The following is a 27,421-nucleotide window of genomic DNA, read 5'->3' on the forward strand; positions in this document are numbered from 1 at the left end:
GGTAGAGGTTGCTGTGAAGCGGTTGTTGAGAGCAACGTTGGTGGTGGTGGTTCGGTTGTGGTTGATGGTTGAGGCGATCATGGTTGTTGTGATGGTGGCGTGGTTGGCGTTGTGGTTAAGGTGGTTGTTGCAATGGTGGTTGAGACATGGTTGGTTCAAAATAACGATAGAAAAAGAAAAACACTACCTCAAAGGATCACAGCCCTGTGACACAAAAAATTCCCATTAAACAACGGTGGGGAAATCTAACTGAACACAGACTTATCGATCTAACTGAACTACAGACCCTTTATGATGTTCTGCGAATTTCCACAGCCGTAATGATGATAGGCTCGGATGATAGGGTAAGGGTTAAAATAGTACTATATGGCATTAACTCCAAAATGGCCGATGTGTCCGTTACATCACTCGTCCTCGCGGTGCCTCATATATGTGTATATACTGTATATATTGTGTATATATATATATATATATATATATATATATATATATATATATATATATATATATATATTAAAAAGTGCTGTGAAAGGAACTGCTCTCACACTTTGAAGTTTAAATCCTAAAATAAATCTGGGAACCTTCTGACTGCAACTGGTACAACATTAGGTTGATGATGGAAACATCACATTGTGTTGAACATCTTTCTCTCACCTTGGCCATGGAAGCGTGTTGGGTCACAATCCAGAATCTCTTGCTGTTCTTCAAAGGCCTTGTGTCCAGCTCCAGTTGCTGCAGCTCTAAACATTCCTGAATAGCAGGATCAGCAGCAATGAGTGTTTGGTTCTAGTTCTCTTAAATCCACCTGTGATCATTCTGTCCTCATCTTTCATCCTGGCCATTTATCGACACCATCTGTCAAGTCTAATTCTTACATGAACCTTGAATACTTTTCTAATCACCTTGTGTGAATGTTCTTTGGTGTGATAAGGGTTGGTAATGTTGTATTACCGTCTTTTGTAATGAGTTCCACTTCAAAAGCAGGTAGTCCCACTGCATTGTATATTGACCGCGCATGTAGCTTGAGGATAGACATCTGTGCCAAAAGGATGTTGATAATACACCATGTGATGACTGTCGAAAAAGTGGAATCTCAAGCATGAATTTTAAAAGCTTTTTTCAAACACAGCAAATCTTTCTGTTTTTTTTTACACAGAAGCACGGATAAATCAAGCAGATATAACTGTTAATCTTATGTCACATTACACTAAGTAAAATCCGTTTAATCAAGCATCGTCTGTATACTATACAGTAATATTTGATGTGTCGTCACCTTCCGTTTTCATATTCGCTGAAGTTTCTCATCAAGGTAGACGTCATCAGTCACTAATAGGTTATCCTCTTGATTTATTGTTTGTGGTGAATATGTTTATATCCCCATGTTTTATATATTTTGTGAATGTGTCTTGCAATGCCGACTTGGTGAGCCATGGTTTATCCATCCATCCTATTTTGGAGCCATTGCTGCCTGTATTTTTAGCACATCTCTGTTACCGTGCTAAATCTATCTTCCCTCTCCTGCTACTTCATGCAATAGGCACTTTAGTCGTCACAAGTCTATACAACTAGGTTACAGATAATCCAGCCAGCATTATTTCAATTTACATTATATTTATTTTGGTTTGCATTTCCTTGAAAACTCTATTTCAATGTGTGCTGTTATTTCTTTGTGATGATCCTCCACTTATTCCAATTAGATGCCTTTGCAGTTCATAAAATAAAAGTGTTAATTACCACAATGGCTTACAGTATTAAATAATCCTGGAAAATATGTTTTGCTTATTATTGAACTCCATTTTTCAATGCGAAATCATGAAAATACTGTCATCTCAATTGTTCTAAAATACCGTGAAAAGTTGACAACATGTGCAGTGTATGACTTACGATGTGACGATCTCGTTTGAAGTCCTCAGTGTTGAGCTCCACTATGAATGGCGAAGTGCAACAGTGTGGAGCTGGAGGCAGAGGCAGTGGAAATGCTTTGGGGAGAGGGAGAACGAGTGATTTCTCCAACCCCCGCCCCTGACATCACTTATTACCATATGTACTAGATGTGAAGTTCCAGCAAAAGCATCACTTGGTTCAAACAATATCTCAGCAAATGCACGATGTAGCCAGCACTCAGGAATTGGTGGATCTTTGATTAATTACCAGACCAAGTAAGACAAAGTTAGATATTTAAAACCCAAATAGTCTAAGTTATTAGATCAGGCAAAAATCAACATCAAAAGTCAATGACAAGGTAAAGTGAATTTTTTTGTATACATAAGACTCATGGAAGAGCTAGAACACAGAACGGATCAGGATGCAACATAACAAAAGGAACAGCAGTAAAAAAGGGAGGGGATGGGGGTGGTGAATAGATGGAGACAGCCAAACATGGGATGCAGGTAATGATGAGGGGTAGGGGAGAATGTAAGGTGTGGACCAGATGGATACAGAAGCAAAATTTTGGGCGGGGTACACGTTGTGGGGTGGTTTAACAGGTGTAGAAAAGATCATGGTTTTGGATGGGGGATGATTTGAGATGGTGGTGGGCAGCAGTCTTGAAGACCCAGAGGGAAGAATGATATTGAAGAGTGTGGAAGTTTGTTCCACAGGTGGGAAAAAAAGAGGAACAAATGAATGGAGGTGAGCAGTGGTTCTGGATTTAGGCAGTTTCATGAGAAGGGGATTGCTGGTGGATCACATGCATCTTGCAGATACCGGGGGTGGGGAGAGGTGGAGAGGGAAAAAGCATAGAAAGGGGAGAGGGTGCAATACTAGAAAGATGCAAGACCAGAAAGGAGGTGGAAGAAGACAGAGAGACCACTGACCTGTCAGTGATGGCAAAGTGATATGCCCATAGACTCAGCTTCATCGTGAGAGATTTCAATGATCTTTGAAAACCTTGGTTTCCATGGCCTCAAGCTCAGCAATGTGTGAGGCAGCAGTCAGTCCAAAGGGGAGAGCAGTATGACATCAAGCTGTGGATGAAAGCCTTGTAGGTAGATAGGAGCTCAGGTGTGCCAAGGAAGGACTTTGCACGACGGAGGATGCCCACTCGGCATCTGGCTTTGCCGGCCAACTTTGAAATGTGGCTTGCCCAAGAAAGATCATGGCTTATCGTGAGACCTAAGAGTTTGAGTAAATCAAAAGCATGAACAGGTAAGCCAAATTTAAGGTAAAATCAAAGATAAGGTAAATCAATGGTTAAATGGAAAGTAAAAGATGAGGTAAATTCAAAGGTAAATGAAAAGATGATGTAAATTCAAAGTTTAAATGTAAAGTAAAATCAAGTAAATTTAAAGGCAAAGTAAAATATAGGGTAAATTCAAAGGTAAAAGGCAAAGTAAAAGATAAGGTAAATTCAAAGATAATGTCAAGTAAAACAAAAAAGGTAAAGTAAAAAGATAAATTCAAAGGTTAAAGGTAAAATAAAAGATAAGGTAAATTTATTGGTAAAATAAAAGATAAGATAGAATTAAAGGTGGTAAAGTAAAAGAGAAGATAAATTCAAAGGTTATAGGTCGAATAAAAGGTGAGGTGAATTTAAGGGTAAAGTAAAAGATAAGATAAATTCAAAGGTTAAAGGTAAAATAAGATAAGGTCAACTTAAAGGTAAATTAAAATATAAGGTAAATTCAAAGGTAAAGTAAAAGATAAGGTAAATTCAAAGATAATGTCAAGTAAAACAAAAAAGGTAAAGTAAAAAGATAAATTCAAAGGTTAAAGGTAAAATAAAAGATAAGGTAAATTTATTGGTAAAATAAAAGATAAGATAGAATTAAAGGTGGTAAAGTAAAAGAGAAGATAAATTCAAAGGTTATAGGTCGAATAAAAGGTGAGGTGAATTTAAGGGTAAAGTAAAAGATAAGATAAATTCAAAGGTTAAAGGTAAAATAAGATAAGGTCAACTTAAAGGTAAATTAAAATATAAGGTAAATTCAAAGGTAAAGTAAAAGATAAGACAAAATTCAAAGGTTAAAGGTAAAATAAAAGTTAAGATAAAATTAAAGGTAAAGTAAAAGATAAGATAAATTCAAACGTTAAAGGTAGAATAAAAGTTGAGGTGAATTTAAAGGTAAACTAAAAGATAAGATAAATTCAAAGGTTAAAGGTAAAATATAAGATAAGGTAAATTTAAAGGTAAAGTAAAAGATATGATTAATTCAAAGGTTAAAGGTAAAATAATAGATAAGATAAATTCAAAGGTAAAATAAAAGATAAGGTAAATTTAAAGGTAAAGTAAAAGATAAGGTAAAATAATTGATAAGATAAAATTAAAGGTAAAGTAAAAGATAAGATAAATTCAAAGGTTAAAGGTAAAATAAAAGGTGAGGTGAATTTAAGGGTAAACTAAAAGATAAGATAAAATAAAAGATAAGGTAAAGTAAAAGATAAGGTAAAATAAAGAATAGGTAAAATAAAAGATATGATAAAATTAAAGATAAAGTAAAAGATAAGATAAATTCAAAGGTTAAAGGTAGAATAAAAGATTAGGTGAATTTAAGGGTAAAGTAAAAGATAAGGTAAATTCACAGGTTAAAGATAAATTATAAGATAAGGTAAAGTAAAAGAGAAGGTAAATTCACAAGTTAAAGGTTAAAAAAAGATATGGTAAATTTAAAGGTAAGGTAAATTCATGGGTTAAAGGTAAAATAAAAGATAAGGGAAAGTAAAAGATATTAAATTTGATAAAATAAAATAAATTCAAAGGTAAAATAAAAGATGAGGTAAATTTGAAGGTAAAATCAAAAGGTGCGGTAAATTCAAAGGTTCCATTAAAAGAAAAAAATTGTATGCAGCCTGTGGCTGTTGGTTGCATAATTATTGGGAGTGCAGCTGTGCCACTGATGCAGTGCCCCCTGTTCTCAGTAAGCTGGTACTCATTTTGATGACTGGAAGAATGACAGACTGGGTCAACCCACTCAGTGTTTTTTAAGGGAAAGACAGGGGCTCGAACTCAAGATCCTAATCTTAAGCCAGCCACCTTAACCATTAAGCCAACACCCAGTTTAATAGTTTGGTGTTGGCTTAGTGGTTCGGGTGGCTGACTTGGGATGTTCGGGTCCTGAGTTTAAGCCTCATTTGCCACTGAATTATCACCAGGTGGGGTTGACTCCGCTTATCAACCTGTCGTCCTTCTGAGGTCAGCAAAATGAGTATAAGTGGCATAGTCATGACCCAACAAAATGATAGCAACCTGGTAGCCAAACTGGTGGTCAACCTGCCATACTCAAGATGAAGAAGACCAGGTTTAATAAAGGTAAAGTAAAAGACAAGATAAACTCTGTATCTATCTTGTCCTCCCCTTTCCCTCATTCTCCCCACATCCCTTATTTTATCCCTCAACAGTCAACCCTGCTGTTTGTGTATCCCTCAAGGTAAAGTCAAAGATAAGGCTTTTGGACATTTATCTTCTTGGCACGATCTCGACAGTGACGTCGTGACCCCTGTCGCTTCATTGTGTGGAATCTTTTTATTGTGTAGTTTCAATATTTATTCATTATTTTGAAAAAAGACGCTAATATTCCGATGTTGATGGGATGTACAATCAATGTTGATACAAACAATACTTCCAAAAGGATGCTGTTTAAAAAAAAATTGTAATTATCAAAGAAGACCAAGTTACCAGCCCGTCCAACAATATTGTAAAGACCCGAACCAAATAAACAACCGAAGGAATGTAAATGATACTTAACATATTTATACTTCCGGGTTATTTAGGAACGTATACGCATTTCCGGTTTGGGAGTAACGCGCGTATGTTTACGCAGTGCGATGACGTGAATTCTGAGGAAGAGTGAGTTCTCTCTCGGTATGAATTTTTTGCATTAGCCGACGGTGAGATTTGCACGGAGTTTGAAAGAATTCAAGGTTTGATGTCGAGACAAATGCAAGAACGTTTTATTTCGTGCGGACGAGGAAAAGCCGTACAGGGTTTCGCTAATGTGCGCAGTTAAACCATTTCGTCCTGGATTGACATCAATTAATCACCTGTGTTCGATTGTTTGTTTTTTTCAAAAAAAGGAACGTTTAATAGATGTGGGGGCGACATTACATTTTCAACTTGATTGAAAGATTTTTTAGAACAGTGCGCTGATGTTTCGACCCTTCATAATCATGATCATGAAACTTAAAAACAAATGGGTGGGGGAATTGAATCCGGATCTGATTAACCTTGGGTTCGGTAAAGAGATTTGAGATTTCTATCGTGTTTATTGGGATGTGAATGTGCAAATCCTGACAAACTCTGTCTCTGTCTCTGTCTGTCTGTGTCTCTCTGTCTCTGTGTCTCTGTCTGTCCCTCTCTGTCTGACACACACACACACACACACACGGTACTTTGCACCCCCCTCCATCCCACCACCCATTGTTAACGAGCCTCTTGAGGAAATTAATTAATTCAAACGCCTACGTCTCACCATCAGCCATGATCTTTCCTGTGGAAACTACATTTCAAAGTTGGCCTCCAAGCTAGCCGCCGACTGGGCATCTTCCGTTGGACAAAGTCCTCCCTTGGCACACCTGAACTCCTATCCAGCTACAAGGCCTTCATCCGCAGCTTGATGAGATTAACCTTGCATTTCACCTCTGGGCTGCCTCCCCTACCTCACATTTTGCTCAGCTTGACGCCGTGGAAACCAAGGCCTTCAGGATTATTGGAATCTCCAGCAGTGAAGCTGAGTCTACGGGTCTATCACTTCGCCATCACAGACAGGTCGGTGGCCTCTCGGTGTCAGGTCAGACTGGTCGGTGGCCTCATCACAGACAGGTCGGTGGTCAGGTGAGACAGGTCGGTGGCCTCTTTTTCTTCCACACTCTTTGCTGGTCTTGCACCCTCTGCTCTTTCCATGCTTTGTCCCCACCAAGGTTTCTGCTCACACGGTCCACCTTAAACCGTCTTCTGGTGAAACGACCTAAACCCAGGATCGCTGCACACCTCCATTCATTTGTTCCTCTCCCCCCCCCCCCCACATTTGTGGAATCAACTTCCACATTCTCTTCAATCTTATTCTTCTCTCCAGGTCTTCATGACGGCTGTTCACCACTATCTCAGATCGTCCCCAATCCCAAACCATGATCTTTTCTACCCCCCATTAGCCCCAACCTCACCACCCTAAACCCACCTCTTTCCAAATCTGCAGTTTTTCCTCTCTAAGAGTTTGCTTCTGTTTCCATCTTGTCCACCTCATGTGTCCTCCCTTACCCCTCATTCCTCCCCACATCTCATTTCTCCACATCTTCTGCCATTTTGTCCCTCAACCCTACTGTTTGTGCCCTCTCCATCCATTGGGACCATACTCTGTGCAGAGCGTAGGTGCTGCCTAAGCAGTCTCCTTGGCTATTGGATACAATCCTGGATGGGTCACTACTCCAACACAGGATATCAGCAAGCTGGTAATCATTTTGCTGACCTCGGAAGGATGACAGGCAGAGTCAGCCCTACCTGGTATTAATTCCACAGCCGAGTGGGATTTGAACTCGCAATCCGAGGATCCCAAGCCCACCAACAGGCATTGTTTATGCCCCTCCCCCTCTTTCTGTTACTTTTGTTCTGTTGTACCCTGATACCTTCTATGTTATTATTGCTCTACGAACCTCGACTTTGTATGACAAAAAAAAACAAAAAAATTTCAATGACGTTTCAAAAAAACGAAGATCTTCTTCTTCTTCTTCTTCTTCTTCTTCTTCTTCTTCTTCTTCTTCTTCTTCTTCTTCTTCTTCTTCTTCTTTCGGCTGCTCCCGTTAGGGGTCTCCACAGCGGATCATCCGTATGATCTGCATAGTGATTTGGCACATGTTTTACGCCGGATGCCCTTCCTGACACAACCCTGGTCGCCTCTTACACCACAGGGATATGGTACACCTATTTTAACCGGGGTATACACCGGCCCAGTATACTGGTACTCATTTCGCCAACCTCGGAAGGATGACAGGCTGAGTCAACCCCCTGGTGTATTAATTCAGTGGCCCAACGGGGCTTGAACTCAGGACCTTTTGGATCCCAAGCCGCTGCCCTAACCACTGCGCTAACACACCAGGCTTTTCAAAAAAAACGAAGATGAACGAGAAAAATCCCAATTTGGTCAATTAGTCTGTCCACCGTGCAGTGGGAGACGAGGTATTTGCAGTCATCTGTCCAAATCACAACCTTTTTACAAGTCGAGCTACCGTCATCCAATTTTCAACAAATCTTTGTTATGAAAATATGGAGAATATTAATTAATAAAAGATACAGTTTTTGTTTAGCTGTTTTCATTCAAGTTTAGTTGGAGTGCAAAACAGACACGGACGGGCTTTGTATTTTGGGATATTTCCGAGTTCGATTTTCAACGAGCAGAATTACCCGGGGTTGTGTGGGCAGCGAAACGTGAATAAGTAACACTTTGTGGCCAAAGGAAATTTGGAAATTGTAATACCCTCTGCCACCACAACAAGGTGGTGCAACACAGTACACATTACTTAGAGAATTTACGCCCTCCCCCCCCCCCCCACTATTTCCCACACCCCATGTGTGAGGCCACGGCCACATAGCCTATATTGTTGTGGGCCGGGGTTCAGTGGCGATAAACGACCACGAGGTGGAGCAGTAGAGCCGTCTCCCACCGAACACCCGCAATTAAAAGGTCGTCACCCAGGATAACTCTGGAGTCGACGGGCCACTTAAAGGACCGTGATCGCCAATTCTATGATGGCATGGGGTAGGGTCATTAGCCAAATTTCAATATACCTAAGTACCCACGTCGTCAAATTACCGGGGAAATCACACCCTCGGCCGACTCTTTCCGAACTGAGTCACAGGTACCGACTCGGATCCGGCGTAACCGAGCGGAGTTACCAGAGCCGCGCCGGTCCCAATGACAACTTATGGCACCAACGGTCTTGCTATTTCTCAAGTCCGAACCATGCTAGGCCAATGAAAGAAAACACAAACAACGAACTGGAACATTTAACACAGGGGTTTATTTACAAACAATAATCGGGGAGGGGAACACACAAAGAGCAGAGTTATACGAATAAAAGAAATGCAAGCAATGTACAGTTAGCGAAAAGCACTTAACAGTTCTACTTAAAAGACTGGCGCCACACACACACACACACACACACACACACACACACACACACACACACACACACACACACACACACACCCAAATAAATGGTGGCCTCTGCCTTTATTTGGCACTTCAGTTTAAGAGGGAAAGGCGAGCTGAGGGCAGGGGCCTATTCTTGCACCTGTCCGCCTCATGCGATCTGGTCGAGCTTGTCCGGTGGCGGGACTCGAACCCGCCGCCAACAATGCAGCACCAAGCACCAGGGACCAGGAATGATGCAACGGACACCAGCCAGCACGGGAACGGACCAGACGAGACGAGCACCCGCGGGTAGACGAGAACTCCAGCAGGCAAGACGAGGCTTCTCTTTTTCCTATTTTCTCGATGGCTCCCACCTATTCTTCCCCTTCCCCTCCCCCATGGGTCGAGGGAACCGCTCTGAGGGACTCGCCTCCAGATTGGACGAGGGGCGAATGTCCCATCTGACTGGGCGGGGCCGCCCTTGAGATGGTCAGCCTCCTAATTGGACGAAGCGTCTCGGGGGTGTGTCGAGGCGTCTCGGAGGCCCGCCCCCGAAGAGTCTCCATAGTAGCTTTTGGCACGCTGGCGTCCCATTGGTTGGGGCGTGCGTGCGATGCTCGTCCTTCGCTCATTGGCTGGAGGAAATGTTCCATGCCCTTCCTCGGAATGGAGCCCCGATCTGAGGTGATGGAGGCTCCGCCCACGCCTTCAGCCAAAAACACTTGGGCAATGGCGACCGGGTTGAGTGAGGGACGGTGCCGCTGTTGTTGTTGTGGATGTATAAAACCTGACTACAAAATAACTCACAGCGCACACATGAAATTCCCAATAGACATAGGGGATGAATTCTAACTATAGACACATACTTATCGAAATAACTAAGCTTAGGGACTACTGTCTGTCTGTGTGCAAATGGCTTCCAGATTCGCAACACTACCCCCCCCCCCCTTTACAGACTCGTCCCGAGTTGTGAATTTTCGTGTGCCATGCAGGTGTTGGTTTTTTTCCCCTCGTACGTTTTACCTACAGATTCCTGAGTGCGACATTTGTCTACATATCCCAAAAATATATAACCTAGTGCGCTGCGTAACTAAACTATCAGACTCACTCGGACAACTTAAATAAATTGCCAATGCGAACACAAACAACAGGTAGGTTGCAAAATTATTTACAATTATAACTTATCTATTTACACTTTCCATGGCCCAGGACCTGTTATCTGTGGAAGGAAAAAGTCATTGGTGCAAAACACACAGAGATGGGTGCACAGGCTGCACAAATACAGTCTTTGTGGAGTGGCTGCCTGCAGGGCAGTCATTGCAAACACACTGAAGATGGTCCTGGCGCACATGGTTGAGATGATGTCACAGGGGCAATGCAACAAGGGCAAGCAGGCATGGGGTCAAGGCAAAGGCAGGCAAGTGTGGCATGGCAAATGCGGACCAGGAGATGTAGCACAAACAGGCCGGCATATGAAGCTGGCCGGCCTCTGGTCTGGTCCATGAGGTTCTGTGGAGGGAGTGCGGTGGTGCCGGCCAGTCCAGAAACGTGCTCGGACCTACCCTACTGTCTCCCCCCCAACCTATCGCATTTGCCTGTCTCTGTCCATACCCACTCCCATAGTTTGCAACAAGAAAACAACAAAATTTAGACTTCCCCCCCTTTTTATTGATTTTTTTATTTTTATTTTTTACTTTTATAATTGCTTGTCCCTAACCCTCTTATTGTCTTTGTCCGGCTAGCCTATCCTGTCCGTCTACTCCCAACCCCTAAGATCATTTTTGGAGGTGAATAAGGGAGAGACTAGTGTCCTGCCTCGAGGCCGAACAACCTCCAGAGTTCAGCAGTCTTCCCAAAGTGAGACCAGCGGCCTACAGAGCAAAGGGATGGATGGTGGGAAGAGGTACATTTCCTAACTATCCAAGCATTTATTAAACTTTAAACTATCCCCGGGGCTTTTCAACACGCCTGTCTCTTTAAACTATCGGTTCTTGCAACCATGATTCCCATCACCTCTGTTGGTGTTCCCCATAAATTTGGGCTTGGCCCTCAAATTTTCTCTCGTGCCCTTGCACAATTTCGTGGCTGGGCAGCGTGGCTCAACTGGCAGGGACTTCCGTCTGCCGAACTCAAACTACGGCACCCCAGGCCCTGAGGCCCTCTCCGAGCCTACCTGCTCCCTATGAACGTGGGGGAGTGGGGGAGGGGGGCACCCTTCCTGGCATTGCCCCCCTTCCGTACCCATGTGGCATTTTGGTGCTCCGGATCCCTTTCCGAGGGTCGCCCGTGCCGACTACACTATCCCTGTCCCTTGGACCCTTGGCCTACTCTGGCCGACTACTGTGCCCGGGGTGCCCTCTACTCGATACTCACCTTTCCACAGCCACGCTCCCATATGGTCAATGGACTCCTGCACCCTTCAAAAAGGTTTCGAGCCTTCTTCCCACACATACAAACATACAACAAAACGACCTCCTTTTGGTAAATTTAACTAACCCACTAACTAACATTACACTGAACCCGGGTTCCCTTGGGTGGGATTCACTCCTCCCCCTAATCATTCGTTCGTACCATGCATTCCATTCACTCCACTCACTCACTCGGGCCCGCTGACCCATACTCATGCATTGTACACATTTTTTAATTTTTTTCAACTCGCTCATATCACTCAATGCTACCATTCTGCTGACTAAATTATCCTAACTAACTCGTGCTCCCCGTCATCCCTTACACTAATGCATGTTCCTTTTAACTTTGCGTAGCTCATCTACGTCCCCATGACACATTCCATGTCGGTCCGTGTCTCTCAAAATCCATTTCTAAATCTAACCTAACATTCCCACTAACTTGTTGCACGGGCCCCATGAGGACGGCTCATGCCCCCATGAGGCCGGTCTATTTAATGCTAAACCCTTCCCATGAACTCGTGCTCCTATGTCCGTGAAGGCTGCTTGCCACATCCTGGCCAAGGCCGTGTACTTGGAGCGAGGCTTTTTTTTCTTGCAGCGCCAGGGCGGCGGTCTGCGACTCACTCGTTCGTCCCTTCCATCAGACGATAACTGGGGCCTTGTCGTCGCCCCGCTAATTGCAACAAGCGCTCGCCTTCGAGGGGTCCGTCATGTGAGCCAACGCGTGCTGCTCGCCCGTAACTCGCGCCACGAAGTCCCCAGTGATGTCACCCACGCACCGGACCTGCGCGGTTTCCCGTGAAGGCCTGCACGAGCGTATCGTCCCAGGAACCCGCTCCGCACGATCTGCGAACATAACACGTAGCACGCAGCATGTGGAGCTTCACACACGCGCCCGCATGCGGACCCGTCCGCTCCAAATTCACACAACACTCGCCATCTACATTCTCGCCGTCCATGCGGCCAGCTCGTATCCGACGTGCAGTGTTCTCGCGCCGGATTGCGATTGCGCAGACCTGCATGCGGGCCGTGCGTGAAACTCAACCATGGACCTCGTACGCCCCATCGCGCGAACCCGGCGCGGTTGCCAAATTAACCCTCTGCGGCCTTCCAGGCTCGCCATTCCTGTCTCCCGTCCGGGTCGGTCCGTCGTCCATTTCCACACATGCACTCACACACGCCATGTTACTCGCACCATTCACACACTTTGACACACACTCCGGGACAATCACATCGGGGATGGGAGTCTGCACAAGGGATCCCGAAGCCTCGACTCCCCCCAAACTCTGCATGGACCCGTTCACATCATGCACCCGCTCGACCTCGCACGGCCCGACCGGACTTACCTGGTCACAGTCCACTTCGAGGGAGCATACCGTCTCCCTCTGTTCCTGAGGGAGGCTATCCTGATGCTCGCTCCGGGTCACGAAACATTCCCCATGCTCAACCCCATTGGCCCCTCCTATCTCTACCTGTGTGTGCTCCTCTTTAGTTTCATGCAATTCGTCCCCCTCTTTTGATGTCTGCGTCTCCATCACCTCGTTTATTATTTCCGTCAATTCCTGGCTTTTCGTCTCTTTTATTTTCTGTGCCTCCGTCACCTCTTTTAATTTTTCGGTCATCCCCTCGTGTCTCACCCTACACGTTCCCCCTTTAATTATCGTGGCATCACTCGTCATCCCGACCTCACCTGTCTCCATTGCGGACCGAACACATTTTGCACTCCCCCTCGGTTCGGTCGCTCCGCCACGTGGTGCCGCCATTATGGCTCTTATGCCCACCTTCAGATTCAACCTCATGCCTGCATTTCACCCCTCATCTCATCCATTTTGTCTTCCATTCCTTTCATATTCCGGTCCATCCTTTGCGCATTCGCGTTTATTTGTTTTTGTAAATCCTCTTTCAGTGCTTGCGCATTCTCATCCATCATGCCTCTCATCACCTCCAGGAACCAGCCCATGTCAAACGACCCTGACGAAGCCGATTCGCCTCTGGGTGCGGAACCGGCAGGGATCGGGGGGGGGAATTTGACGGGGGGGGTGTCATACGCCGCCCCTGCCACTCCCAATACCCCTTCTGGGTTTGAGAGCTGCGTAGAAATGTCTTCCTGCATGGGGGTGTCTTCCTGGACCATGGGTCCTTCTAAATTTAAATTGGAACCCACCTGAGCCAGCTCATCTTGGCCCGCCATGGTGCGTCTGAGAACAATTTAAGTGCTCTAATTTGGAGGGAACGGGGGGGGGGGGGGGGTTTGCTCCGCACACTCCTGATCTGAATCCTGTTAATTTCGTGGAGGCAGAGAGGACGTATCGCACTCCTGATCACCAATTTGTTGTGGATTCGAACCCCGCAAATTTTCTCTGGAGGTGGAGGGGTTCGTACCCCACTGATGACAACCAATTTGTTGTGGGCCGGGGTTCGGTGGCGATAAATGACCACGAGGTGGAGCAGTAGAGCCGTCTCTCACCGAACACCCGGAATTAAAAGGTCGTCACCCTGGATAACTCAGGAGTCGACGGGCCACTTAAAGGACCGTGATCGCCAATTCTCTGATGGCGTGGGGTAGGGTCAATAGCAAAATTTCAATATACCTCATTACCCACGTCGTCAAATTACCTGGGAAATCACACCCTTGGCCAACTTTGTCCGAACCGAGTCGCAGGTACCGACTCGAATCCGGCATAACCGAGCAGAGTTACCAGAGCCGTGCCGGTCCCAATGACAACTTACGGCACCAACGGCCTTTCTATTTCTGAAGCCCGAACCATGATTGACCAATGAAAGAAAACACGAACAACGAACTGGAACATTTAACATGGGGGTTTATTTATAAACAATAATCGGGGAGGGGAGCACGCAAAGGGCAGAGTTATCCAAATAAAAGAAATGCAAGCAATGTACATTTAGCGAAAAGCACTTAACAGTTCTACTTAAAAGACTGGCGCCACACACACACACACACACACACACACACACACACACACACACACACACACACACACACACACACACACACACACACACACACACACACACGGTGGCCGTAGCCTTTATTTGGCTCTTCAGCTCGAGAGGGAAAGGCGAGCTGAGGGCAGGGGCCTATTCTTGCACCTGTCCGCCTCGTGCGGTCTGGTCGAGCTTGTCCGGTGGCGGGACTCGAACCCGCCGCCAACAACGCAGCACCAAGCACCACGGACCAGGAACTACGCAACGGATGCTAGCCAGCATGGGAACGGACCAGATGAGACGAGCACCCGTGGGTAGACGACAGCGCCCGCAGGCAAGACGAGGCTTCTTCTCTTTTTCTTTCTTTTCCCGATGGCTCCCACCTACTCTTCCCCTTTCTCCTCCCCCGTGGGTCGAGGGAACCGCTCTGAGGGACTCGCCTCCGGATTGGACGAGGGGCGATCATCCCATCTGGCTGGGCAGGGCCGCCCCTGAGGTGGTCAGCCTCCTGATTGGACGAGGCGTCTCGGGGGTGTGTCGAGGCGTCTCGGAAGCCCACCCCCGAAGAGTATCCATAGTAGCTTTCGGCACACTGGCGTCCCATTAGTTGGGGTGTGCGTGCGATGCTCGTCCTTCGCTCATTGGCTGGAGGAAACGTTCCATGCCCTTCCTCGGAGCGGAGCCCCGATCTGAGGCGATGGAGGCTCCGCCCACGCCTTAAGCCAAAAACATGTGGGCAATGGCGACGGGGTTGAGTGAGGGACGGTGCCGCTGTTGTTGTTGTTGTTGTTGTAGATGTATAAAACCTGACTATAAAATAACTCACAGCGCACACACCAAATTCCCATTCGACATCGGGGATGGATTCCAACTATAAACACATACTTATCAAAATAACTAAGCTTAGGGACTGCTCTCTGTCTGTGCAAATGGCTTCCAGATTCGCAACAATATTACCCCCCACACAAAGTTGTTTTGTACCCTGAGTTTGGAGTTTGTAACTTTAAAGATGTGGCCATGCATCGTACACAGACAGACAGAGAGTGGGATTTTTGCCTTTTCTCGGTATAGCTCGATGATCTGTTGGGTAGATACGTAATTGTTGTGTGTATTTGGTAGATATACCTTGCAAGATTTGCAAACCACCTTTAAATTTGAGGACGAATCGAAACTTCGTTGAAGATGGCAGACTTGTTGGGCTCTTTACTGAACTCGATGCAAACCCCACCTGGAGTAGGACAGAGCCGTCAGGTGAAAGGTAAACGTGCTGGATTATTATTATTATTATCTTGTTTATTTGTTATTAATCGTCATTGTTAAATATTTTTTGGGCAGTATTATCTTTGCATAAGTATCGTTTTGATGTTCTTCACAAGTTTCCTTGATATGTCGTGTCAACAATGTGTGGACTGGCATTACCTGTAGAGCAGGCAGAGTACTCCCTTCTTTGAGATCATTAATGAGCCAGCTAGGTTTTTACCAAAATCAGATAGCCACACGGTAATTTTTCAGTGTCTAGCTCAATTATTGATGATGTGGGCAAGTAATTATTACAGTTTGATTGTATAGTGAAATGTCATGTTGACAAGCTTCTGGGTTGATGGGGGAGCTTATTGGTACGCACGCTTGTCTCCAAGCCATCTCGGTTGGGTTTGAATCCCAACACTGCTATAAGATGCCGTCCTGGTGTTTCAGAGACAGAGACAGACAGACATCATTGTGTGACAGTGTGAAGAGACCTCTCAAATTATTAAACACAGGATTACTTGTCCCTAACCCGACATGATGCACATTCGACATCTGGGTAAATGAGGAAAAAAAAGTGTATTGTGGTTAAATTGGAGCTTTATTCAACCGCACATCGGACCAGTTTGGCATGCTTCCATGCCAGTCAAGTCTGTCGACCTTTTAGCAAAACTCAAACCAAGGATGGTAATGGTATGGGCAAACGCATTCAGGAATGGTCATGCGTAACTTTGTTATAATCCACATTGAGGGTAGAAAATCAATTAATGAGATTTACAAGTTTCTCGGTTACATTAAACAACTTTGTTGAACTGTCATCAAGGCCGATTGGGGGCACAGTGTTCAAGTTTTTCTGGGTGCACGCGCGTGCACTTACGCACGCACGCACACACACCTCACATCCCTCCGGAACGGGTGAGCCTAATAATGATGGCTAGTCATGTTGGATATGTCCATGGTGACATTTGATGACTCAATATGTTATAAGCCAGTAATGTAAATACTCTGGGTTTGATGTTTTATTGGTAGTCATCTTTGCCTGCTCTTTGAGTTTTGTGTTTGATGTTTTGTCTTGCCCACAGAGCAGCGAGCACGGCTGGAAAAGTTGCAGCAGCAGGAAAAACGCTATAAATCAGAGTTTCGCAAAAAGGTATTCGAGGAAGTGGAACGATAATAATCGGTGATTCCATTCAAGTGATCGGCTGTTTCTTTTCTCGTTTGAGTTAAAGCTTTTTCATGTACTTTGCATATGTTTTAATTGATTTTTCAGGTGGGGTGAGTCATTATTGTGTTTGATTTACTAACAGAGTACCCACCCGATGGGCGATCGTGTTCCAAGCATGCAGCACATTCTTCTAACGCATACATTAATTTTGGCGGTGTATAGGCAAGTGACAGCTCTGTATAGGGGAAAATAAATAACTTGGGTTACGTGCATGAAACAAATACTGTCCTGTAAATGGTGGAGACTTGTAATATCCTCCCCCACCTGTAGGCTGCTCGACACGATACACCTTTAAATAGTTTGCATCCCTCTCCTCCCCAACTCCAAGACCACCAGCAAAGATACAAACACCCCTATAATTAACTGAGGTCATGCTGATCCGATGTAGCAAGTCTGGATGTAATCGGCCCAGAACTGTAGGAAGAGTAGTAGCATGACAAACAAACACACGAACATCAGTCCGTGAATTACGAGGTATATAAAGTAAGGATTGTTGTGGGTATGTGTCGTATTGTAACAATGAGGACTGCCAAATGTGTTTTGGTGATTTGATTTGTATAACCGGCCTTTTTGCTGTACAGATGGAATTGGCGATAACGGAGTTCATCCAGGATGCTTCACAGCAGCGAAAGCAGTTTGACAACTTGGGTCGGCTGGAGCGAACCATATTGTGTGTGAAGGTTGACACGTTCGTCGATTATCTTTGCTTTAAGTGCAGCCCCTTGTTAAATGCTTATTTTTTGCATGCTTAAAATGTTGCGTGATAGGCATGATGTGGCTGAAGTGGCGGACTTGGCGTCTATGGCTTTTGGGGATGATGAGGAATTGAAACAGGTGCTGGTCTATAAGAAGGTAAGGTTGAATACTCACTGAGTTCTTTGAGCATTAGTTTCTAGCAGTCTCTGTCGTGTTGGTCATTGTTGTTTATATTTGATTTCCTTCATGACTCCATTTTTTTCCATATATATTTTTGTGTTTCGTAACAACTGCATACAGGAATAACTTTTGACAGGCAGTGGGGTGCTAAACATTTTTATTTTGTCAATCCTCTTTGTCCAGGAGTTCTCCCCCTCTGAGGAAGAACTGGACAAAATGCGTGGTGGAGTTAGTGCAGTTCGAGTCCCTTCACCGTCACCTTCACCCAGTTCTTCCGAATTGCAGCCTCGTCCTCAGCGCCGTTCAAGGGGAATTGAGGCTCGGTTGCGTGCTGGGGCTCAGACCTTGACAGCGCGGGAGGTTTATGGCTGTGGTATGCATCATATTTTAACCCAAACGTATTTTCTCATGTCTGCCCACCCTCCACCCTCCACCCCCACAAACCACAAGCTATCTCAGACAGGAAGTGTACCCGCTGTGATTCGATCCCATGAATAGCCGAACTACAAGGCTGAATTTGGGTGGCACGTGCCCCAAGAGTTTAGGAATCATGCCCTTCTTAACTCACCTAACACGGGTGATTCGTCAAACTAGGTGATTACCATAATTGATTTATTTCCTTCCAAGGGTTCTCAAACCAAAACGTCGGCATGTGGGAAAGATGGCAGTAACTGACACACATGCAGCCCTCAGAAATAAACTATTTAATTGGCACAGAACAAATGGAAATCCAAATCCTGTACGGAAGACAATGAACGCGGCATGCGGTAGAGCGTATACCTCTCCCAGGCTGAACAGTTTACATTTTATATACAACTGTTAGGCCAGATCTGGATTTGAATCTTAACCAAAATCTAATTGGCTTGTTCTCGTCACCTACCCAGCTCAACCACATCGTTTTGTCATAACCCTTCCATAACTTTTTGAAATATCATGCTATATATCGTTTTGGTCCATCTCTCAACGGTGAAGGATCACTTTTAAAATTCTCATATTCAGATCATCACCAAAATCGAATCAATTCTTCCTTGTCTCGTATCCAACCTGTCCACCAATTTTCTTCCGAATCTGTCCATAACTTTTTGAGATATGCTATATCTCGTTTTTAGCACTATCGCTCAATGGTGAAGACTCAAAAAAAATTTGGATCCGGATTCAGATTTTTCACCAAAGTCAAATCAATTCTTCCTCAACATACACCCAACCTGTCCACCAAGTTTTGTCAGAATCCCTCCACAACTTTTTGAGATATCCTGATCCAGCCCCCAGAAAACACAGCCAAGAGCCAAGAGGCCAGAACAGTGTCCAGAGTCCAGCGCCTCTTACATCCAACACCCCTGCCTTGCGGCAAGTTTCCGCCCCTGCACTACGGGCCAATCACTAGCCAATGTGTCCTATAAATGATGGCCCGGGAATGGTCCGAGACCCCTCTACCCCACCTTGATGGACAGCTGTGATGGAGGATCCTCCCTTAGTGGGTGGGAGGTTTAACGCCCCACATCACCCCCTCATTACTCACCAAGTTTGACATGAGAGGCATGGGAGAGGACGACATCCTTAACCACTCTCACTGCTAATGGTTACAATGGCATCTTCCCATGGTGCATGAGGGAATCGAATGTTTTATCCCCTAGCTATGTGTCCTTATTACAAGGAAAGTCATAAAACTATGTGAACACAAATAAGGGTTGATGCCTTCATCCTCGTAACTGAATTCCCCCCACACATACACCACCCCACTCAGGTACTTAACATGCATGCATGCGCACACGCACATCCAGCATGTTACAAAAAAACCAACACCTGCTATCTGGTAGGATAGTATTTGAAAGGTTTTTTGGGTTGTTTTCTTTGCATTTTTAGAATTGCTTCGGTGGATGGAGGTTATGTTTTCACATCTGTCTGTTTGTTACTTGCAAACTCAAAGATTTGCAAATGCAGTACAGTATGTTGGTCTGTATGTCAATCCCAACAGGTCACATTTTTCACTCCAATCTTCACAAAACTTCACCACCTGGTAGAGCTGGAAGCCTATTGATTTTTAGTTCAATAGGTCAAAGGTCAAGGTCATAGTCAATTTTCAACCAATTCACTTAATATCTATGTATTTGTATACACTGTATCTAAAACTCAAAAACATGGATGGACGGTGAAACCTCATAGAGGTGAAGTCTTGGTCGATCCCTGTGAGTGTCTATTAATTTCGTACTGTTTGAACATGAATTGGACCGTGAGTACCTCTTTTAATTACTTATTACACTGAACAACAAATTTCAAAAAATTTTTTTTACTGGAGATGTGTAAAGTGATTAAGACTAATTTGGGTACGCTGATTTCAAAAATCATAACCGTTTTGCTGTATCACGTCAAGATTTTCAGGAACAGAAATATTCCCATTGCCTAGAAGTCAGGATTTCAATGAAATTTACATATGTCTTTAACATGTCTATTTCGTACAATTGTTGTTAACTTGTGTTATATTTCTTTCTTTCAGATAAAGATGAGTAGGCGTTCCTGTACCAATCATCCTGACAACTTCTGTTATGTCTGTGGTCGGTATACCAAAAAAGATCAACAGCGAAGTATATCTACAGCAGTGAAAATGAAGGCCGCCTACTTTCACTACTTCGGGTGTAAGGTGGGGGACCAAGAACAGAGCTGGGCACCACACATCTGCTGCACAAGCTGTCACACAACCTTGACTCAGCTGTTGGTGGGCAAGCGCGCGAGCATGCCATTTGCGGTGCCCATGATATGGCGTGAGCCGCAGAATCATCATGATGATTGTTATTTCTGCTGCACAAGCATCGCCGGCTTCAACAAGAAGAATAAAGGTCACATCAAGTACGCTGACTGCGTCTCTGCTCGTAAACCTGTGCCTCATGATGACGAGAACCCCGTTCCAACACCTCCAGCTGATCAGAACATAGCTGTAAGCAGTGGTGAAGAGGATGGTGATGATGAACCTTTTGAACCCGACACTCAAGAATCACACCTTCTGAACCAGGGAGACTTAAATGATCTTGTAAGAGATCTCTCGCTGTCAAAGGCGAAGGCAGAGCTGCTTGGATCAAGGCTGCAGCAGTGGAATCTACTTGAACCTAACACCAAGATATCCTTGTTCAGAGCACGTCACAGAGACATGGCTGAGTTCTTTGAGATGGAAGACACGATGACATTCTGCAGTGACATCAACGGTCTGTTGAAAGAACTTGGGTGTGATCACGATCCTGCAGACTGGCGCCTCTTCATCGACTCGGGGAAGAACAGCTTGAAGGCTGTTTTGCTCCACAATGGCAACGAGAAACCATCAGTCCCACTGGCTCACGCGTTCGGCATGACAGAGACCTATGAGACTATGCGGCAGCTGCTTGATTCCATCAAGTACAATGACTTCAACTGGCACATCTGCGGAGACTTGAAAGTGGTGGCGCTGTTGTTAGGGCTGCAGTCAGGCTACACAAAATACATGTGCTTCCTTTGTCTCTGGGATAGCAGAGACGACAAGAATCACTAGACGAAGAAAGATTGGGAAGAGCGAAAAGAGCATGTACCTGGTCGACACAACGTGAAGCATGTCGCCCTTGTCGACCCAGCCAAGGTTTTCCTTCCACCACTCCACATAAAGCTCGGCTTGATGAAAAGTTTTGTACGGGCAATGGATCTGAATGGGCGTGGGTTTTTATACCTCAAGGAAAAGTTTGGCAACACCTTGTCGGAGGCCAAGATCAAGGCTGGTGTCTTTGTTGGACCGCAAATCCGACAGATTATGAAGGACGAAACTTTTCCGACAACTCTAAACCCCAAAGAGCTGGCAGCGTGGAGGAGCTTCAAAGCTGTGACGGACAACTTCTTGCGGAACGAGCGCGCGGACAACTATGAAGAAATAGTGCAGCAGCTGCTGGAGTCCTTCAGGAAACTTGGCTCCAGGATGTCCCTGAAAATCCATTTCCTACACCAGCACCTGAACTTCTTCCCTGACAACTTGGGAGCAGTCTCGGACGAGCACGGCGAGCGATTCCACCAAGAGATTTCACTCATGGAGACGCGTTACCAAGGGCGGCACAACCCGAACATGATGGGCGATTTCTGCTGGTTCCTGCATCGTGAAACTGACACAGAGCAGCACAAACGCAAAGCCAAATGCCTAAAGCATTTTTAATTACATTCTAGTGGAGTTTTTCTGTAATTTCTATAATTTTGAAGCATTCATGATGAAATAAATGAATAAATGAATTTTTGTAAATTTCATTGAAATCCTGACTTCTAGGCAATGGGAATATTTCTGTTACTGAAAATCCTGACGTGATACAGCAAAACGGTTATGATTTTTGAAATCAACGTACCCAAATTAGTCTAAATCACTTTACACATCTCCAGTAAAAAATTTTTGTTGTTCAGTGTTATTGGACTTTCACTACGTCTATTAATTACGGACTATTGGAACATACCTTTTTGACTTCAGATCCTTAATAACCCTAAGACCCTATAAGACACTTTGGACCCCAAAGACCGATAAAACCCTTTCGACCCCTTGTAACCCAAAGATCCCGAGGACCCTTCATAACTCTTTCGGATCCTAAGGCCCCATATACCCCATTCGACCTGTCTGAGGGCCTTCTGCAATGACATGACGTTCACCAGTCATTATGAAAAGGCCTCTCATTGGTAAACCTCAGCACCAAGCTCAGAGTGTGCAAAATATAATTAATTTATTAAATTGATCTTTCCCTTATTTTTTTTTCTCATCTTTTTGCCATCTTTGTTATTGGCACAGGAAAAAGTCCCACTTGGCAAAGAGAAAATGGTGCCCATGACAACAATTTCACCCCATTATAATCAAATGGGATTTTTTTATGATTCTATTATTGCCAAACCTCAGGAATTTTTTCAAGATATCTGATTGAAACTTATGCAGTTTATTTGTATGTATGTGTTGTATATGTATATAAAATCTGATCAAAATTAGTCAAAGGTCAGGGTCAATGCCATCAAAACCTGTAAAACACCTATTCGGTCAGTTATAAAACACATCAACCAAATTTGTTATGCACACCATGCCATCAGGTAAAACACTTTAGGTCAAATTTTCCAAATTATTAAATTGCTGTTTCCATGGCAACTATTGTTTATTTGGATTTTGCAAGCATCGTGCTATGGACGATAACTTTCTTGTTTGTTGGTATGTCTGTGAACAGAATATCTCAAAGTTGTGGACAGATTCGGACAAAATTTGGTGGCGAGGTTGCATGTGTCACAAGGATGAAATGATTAGATTTTGGTGAAGTTCCGGATACAAGTATTTTAAGCAATTCTTTGCTATTGACAGATGGGGCCAAAAACGATATGTAACATGATATCTCAACAAGATGTGGACAGATTCAGACGAAACTTGGTGGACAGGTTTTGTGTGTGACAAGGAAGAATTGATTCAATTTTGGTGAAGATCCGGATCTTAATTCAAGAAAAAAATAAAAATATATATTTATTTTAAAGTGATTCTTCACCATTGAGATTTGGGGCTAAAAACTATATACTAGTATCGTAAGATATTTAAAAAAGACGTGGACAAGTTATGGCAAAACTAGGTGGATGAGTTGGGGAGGTCACAAGAACAAGCCGATTAGATTTTGGTTCAGGTCTGGATCCAGATCCAGTATATCAGTGGAATACAAAACGTAAACTGTTCAGTCTGGCAGAGGTATGTGTGCTCTGAGTGCCATTCTAGTTTTACATGCAAACATGTGGCAGCAACCGTCTATACATGGAAGTTGTGCTGCATGGTAGCATGCATTCATCAAACCTTGTACACTTTGTTTGTGTGATTGGCCAAGAAAGACTTGGATTTAAAAAAAAATTCTTCAGATAAGAATTGTCCCAAGAGCATACCTTTGAGCATTTTAAAGACTTGTTCTGGATCATGGACCAGGATTGACAGTTGAGATCAACAGAGAAAGGCCATTGAGAGAGAGGAAGTGTCACAGAAAGGCAAACAAGTGAGTTTAAGAGGAAGAACAAGTCTGTAGACAAGGAAGTGCAGAAGTCCCAGAATGTTTCCTTGCCGAAGTTTTTTTGAAAAGAACAGCAACTGTAGATTTAAACTTTGTTGGTGAGCAGAGAAATTCAGCTGTAATAGTGAAGTGTGTCAGAAATATCTTTGAACAACAAACTAGCTGAGAGGACAATGCAATAGTCAGTGTTAAAGGCTTGAAATAGCCAATGAGCCTATTCTACATTTGATCCCAAACGGAGTGTTGAGCAACAGCATTCGACTTACCTGGTGGAAAACAAAATTGTATTTTTGAGGGAGTCATTGAAAAAGGTGAACCTTGCAATTTACTTTTCAGTGTTCATTGACTTCATCTTTGGAGAGAGCAGAGGAAGCAACCTGGTGGGATGGTGGGCAAAACGGCCAGGTTCCCGGCGTTCTTTTGTACAAAAATGAGGTTGGTTAACTTGTACACCAGAGATAGATCTTTGAAAAGAGGACTACTCGATGGTTAATTAGAACCATATTTCTTTTGTTAGGACTACCAGAATTCAGTTTCAAGAAGATACAAATTGCATCAACATCTGGAAAGGGACATGGAGACTAATCGGTGACTTAGGTTAATGTTGACTGACTTTTTTTTGGTTTATGACCAATTATAATCAAAATAAAGGCCAATTACTGCACCGTAGTCCCAAGAAGGAAGGCAGACATAACAATGCCCACACACATATATAAATATACACACACAAGCACACATACACACACATAAGCTATTTTATTTAAAGTTATAACCTTAACTTGTAAGCAATTTACTGATTTTTCCCAACTGCCTGGATCATCAGCTGGACACCGTTTTTTCATTGAGGCTTTGATACTTTCAGCCCAGAACCTCTCCAAAGGTGGATCCACAACCATAGTTGCAGATCCACATCAGTAGATTACTCAACATCAATGGACCCACAACCTCAAAGTTGTGTCCAGACAGTCAGTCAACACAGCAATGCAATATCCTTATTCAAACTTATTTAATTATTAGTTTTATTTAAAGTATTACTACATGTGAATAGCTTAAATCATACACCACTTTATATGATAATATTGTTACGAATTTGGGAATTGGATTGCACACAACATTCAGGTTCCTTTAGTCATCTATGTCGATAAGTGCTTGTTCCCTAGATAGCTCACCTTTCATTGTTTAAATGTTCAGAAATCAATTAGATGCTCTGCGGATCGATTTAATAGTTAGGGAACGAACAATGGAGACATCCCTCCCCCTCTTCTGCGAAGAGGAAGAACCACCCTGCCGTCCCGTGACTCATGATGTCAACAACTCCCTCCCACCCGTGGCTGAGCGGGGGATGGAGCACGAGGGCATGAGTCATGAGTCACGCCGGGAGCGGGGGAAGGGCGGGAGAAGGATAAGATGAGATCTTTTCTTTTGTTCGTGGGGCAGAGTTGGAGAAGGGAGTTGAGAGAAGTCGCTCAGCAGACCTTCGGGTCCTGTTTGGCTTGGGTTAGGGTTGAGGCCTTCGGAAGCTTTTTGCTTCAGCTGGCTCAGTGAGCTTTGGCTGAGGCCTGGCTTGGGAGGAGGCTTTTTGGAAGCTTTTTGCTTTGGTGGTTCAGTGAGCTTCGGCTTCTGTTTGGCTCGGGAGAGCTTTTTGCTTCCAGCTGCTTTGTTTTGGAAGGAAGTTGAGCCGGTTGCTTGGCTCGAGCTGCGAATGGTGGCTTGGAAGAAAGTCGAGCCGGTCGCTCGGCTCGAGCTGCGAGTAGTGGCTTCTTCTTCTTGGTTCGTAGAGCTCTTTGTACACCATTTTGGTTCCCGGCTTGGTGCGACTCATCGACCTCTTTTTGGAGGTGGTTCCTCGGGGAAGTGACGCATCGACCGGAAGGATCAGCGCCTCGTCTCACCAGCACGTGTTGAGAAGCTCGGGAAGGATCGCAGCTCACGGCGATTGGATCCAGCTCGCTTTCGCTGGAGCCCGGGTCCGAACAACTTGAAGACCACACGAGGTGGAGAGGTTCAAGATAGGTTCTGGGTTTCAGCTCACCTGTCCTCCGAGCTGGAGCTCGTTATTAAAGGCCTCTGCCACCATTTGTTGAGTGTGTGTGTGCATACGTGTGTCCGTGGGCCCGTCTAATAAGTAGGAACTGCTGTTAAGTGCAAGTGACTGTACATAATAAGTAGACGGTTGTAGTTCTTTTGTCGTGCTTTTGTTGCTTGTATAATTGCATACGTGTTTTGCCTTGTTTAATTGCATACGTGCTTTATTATAATAAATGTCCTTGTGTGAATGTAAACCTGTTCGTTGCGTCCATTCCCTCATTGAACTTCCCCATCTTGCACTCGGAATATAGTTGGTTTTGAAATGGCCGGTAAAGTGATCGGGTCCAATGGGACTGCGCGATAATACCCCGCTCGGTTATCCCAAAAGGAAGCGAGCTGCTTAAGCGGCTCGTTTCCAAGCGGTCCCGTTGAGGTACAATCTCTTGGTAACCTACCCGTGCGAATAATTAGGTAAATCGAAGATTTGGCGATCGGACCCTGTAGCGCGGGTAGAGTGTGGACAAGGTTGTGGTGTGGTTAAAAACACACCCGTGGCTGGTTTCCGGCGTTGATCCGGAAAGCAGCGACTAGATTGTCCGTTCGGTGGGTGAAGCGGCCGCTATTGGTTTGACGCGGTCGTTCGCACGCCGACGGGTGGGAATTCTACAACAATATATTAAGCGATACACACTTTACCTTGTGGACATGTCCATTACACAGCACTTCCAATAAACCAGACTCAAACTGTCAATCAAATATTCAAACTGTCATTAACAACCGATTTTAACATGCTGCACTCTTATCTTAACAACTACCAAGAAATTATATGAATGCTGATTTATAAATAATATTTATTTATTTATTGTATTTTCATCTAAATACCTCCATTATTTAATACTCTATATATGTTTAACTAATAATATTAATTAAAGAATTTACCTCACTAAAATAATTAATTTATTATTATTATATCAAATGCAATAGGAACTTGTTTCAATGAAAACCAAACAAACTTAAATAAAAAGCGTACCTTGGCCTTAGGCCAAAGGTTATCTTGCCAAAAGACCTTGATTTGAGAGTTTCATTTTTTATGAAAAATCAGTTTTTTCATAACGACGAAATTTTTATATATCTGAGAAACACTCTTCTAGGGCTTCAATTTGAGGTACTACTCGATATTGTTAGTCAAAGATTTAAAAATGACCTTCATGAAGGTCAACTTCGACCTTAGGCGCTAACCATGAAGGTCAAGGCCGATCGCCACCAAAAACTAATCAGCTGTGAGCGCCTATCGATATGCTATATATCCACCAAGTTTGGAGATGATCCAATAAAATTTACTCAAAAGCTAAGGGTTTCGTTCATTTTGATGTTTGACCTTCTGGTGACCTTGACCTTTGACCTTGACCTTCAAAATTTTGGGCGTCGAAAGCTATTGCGCTCACGAGTACACATGTCAAGTTTGAGAGCCATTGCCTTATAACTGTGACTTAGAGAGCAAGTTGAAAGTTGAAAATCAATTGTAACAGATAAATATATAACCAAAAAAACAAACAAACCGATCGAGTAACATATCTTGCTTTGGCAAGATAATAAAAGGTGACAATGGAGTCCAAAGAC

The 27,421-nt window shown here is 44.1% G+C and overlaps 2 protein-coding genes across 5 annotated transcripts in view; one reads left to right on the forward strand and one right to left on the reverse strand.

The window, feature by feature from the left end:
* The window catches only part of LOC147020284 (alpha-enolase-like), a 40,599-nt gene extending 38,542 nt beyond the window's left edge, over positions 1-2,057 (reverse strand). The window contains 4 exon segments of the mRNA XM_085895542.1: positions 655-750; positions 952-1,036; positions 1,885-1,989; positions 1,992-2,057. Coding sequence (XP_085751668.1) covers positions 655-750; positions 952-1,036; positions 1,885-1,989; positions 1,992-2,042 — 337 coding nt within the window. The 5' untranslated portion in view covers positions 2,043-2,057.
* The window catches only part of SPAG7 (sperm associated antigen 7), a 50,949-nt gene that overhangs the window by 10,258 nt on the left and 13,270 nt on the right, over positions 1-27,421 (forward strand). Inside the window, exons 1-6 of one of the 4 annotated variants that reach the window (XM_085895554.1) lie at positions 5,690-5,785; positions 15,536-15,674; positions 16,744-16,811; positions 17,468-17,556; positions 17,654-17,738; positions 17,946-18,135. In XM_085895554.1, the coding sequence (XP_085751680.1) occupies positions 15,599-15,674; positions 16,744-16,811; positions 17,468-17,556; positions 17,654-17,738; positions 17,946-18,135 (508 nt within the window). In that variant the 5' untranslated portion in view covers positions 5,690-5,785; positions 15,536-15,598. Of the gene's footprint in view, positions 1-5,689; positions 5,827-15,535; positions 15,675-16,743; positions 16,812-17,467; positions 17,557-17,653; positions 17,739-17,945; positions 18,136-27,421 lie in introns of those variants that run through there. The other 3 variants (XM_085895553.1, XM_085895555.1, XM_085895556.1) reach the window with 3 other exon arrangements.

The sequence above is a fragment of the Eptatretus burgeri genome, chromosome 9 (assembly GCF_056783735.1).
Source record: "Eptatretus burgeri isolate ZD-2024b chromosome 9, Ebu_testis_v1, whole genome shotgun sequence".
Lineage (NCBI taxonomy): Eukaryota > Metazoa > Chordata > Myxini > Myxiniformes > Myxinidae > Eptatretus > Eptatretus burgeri.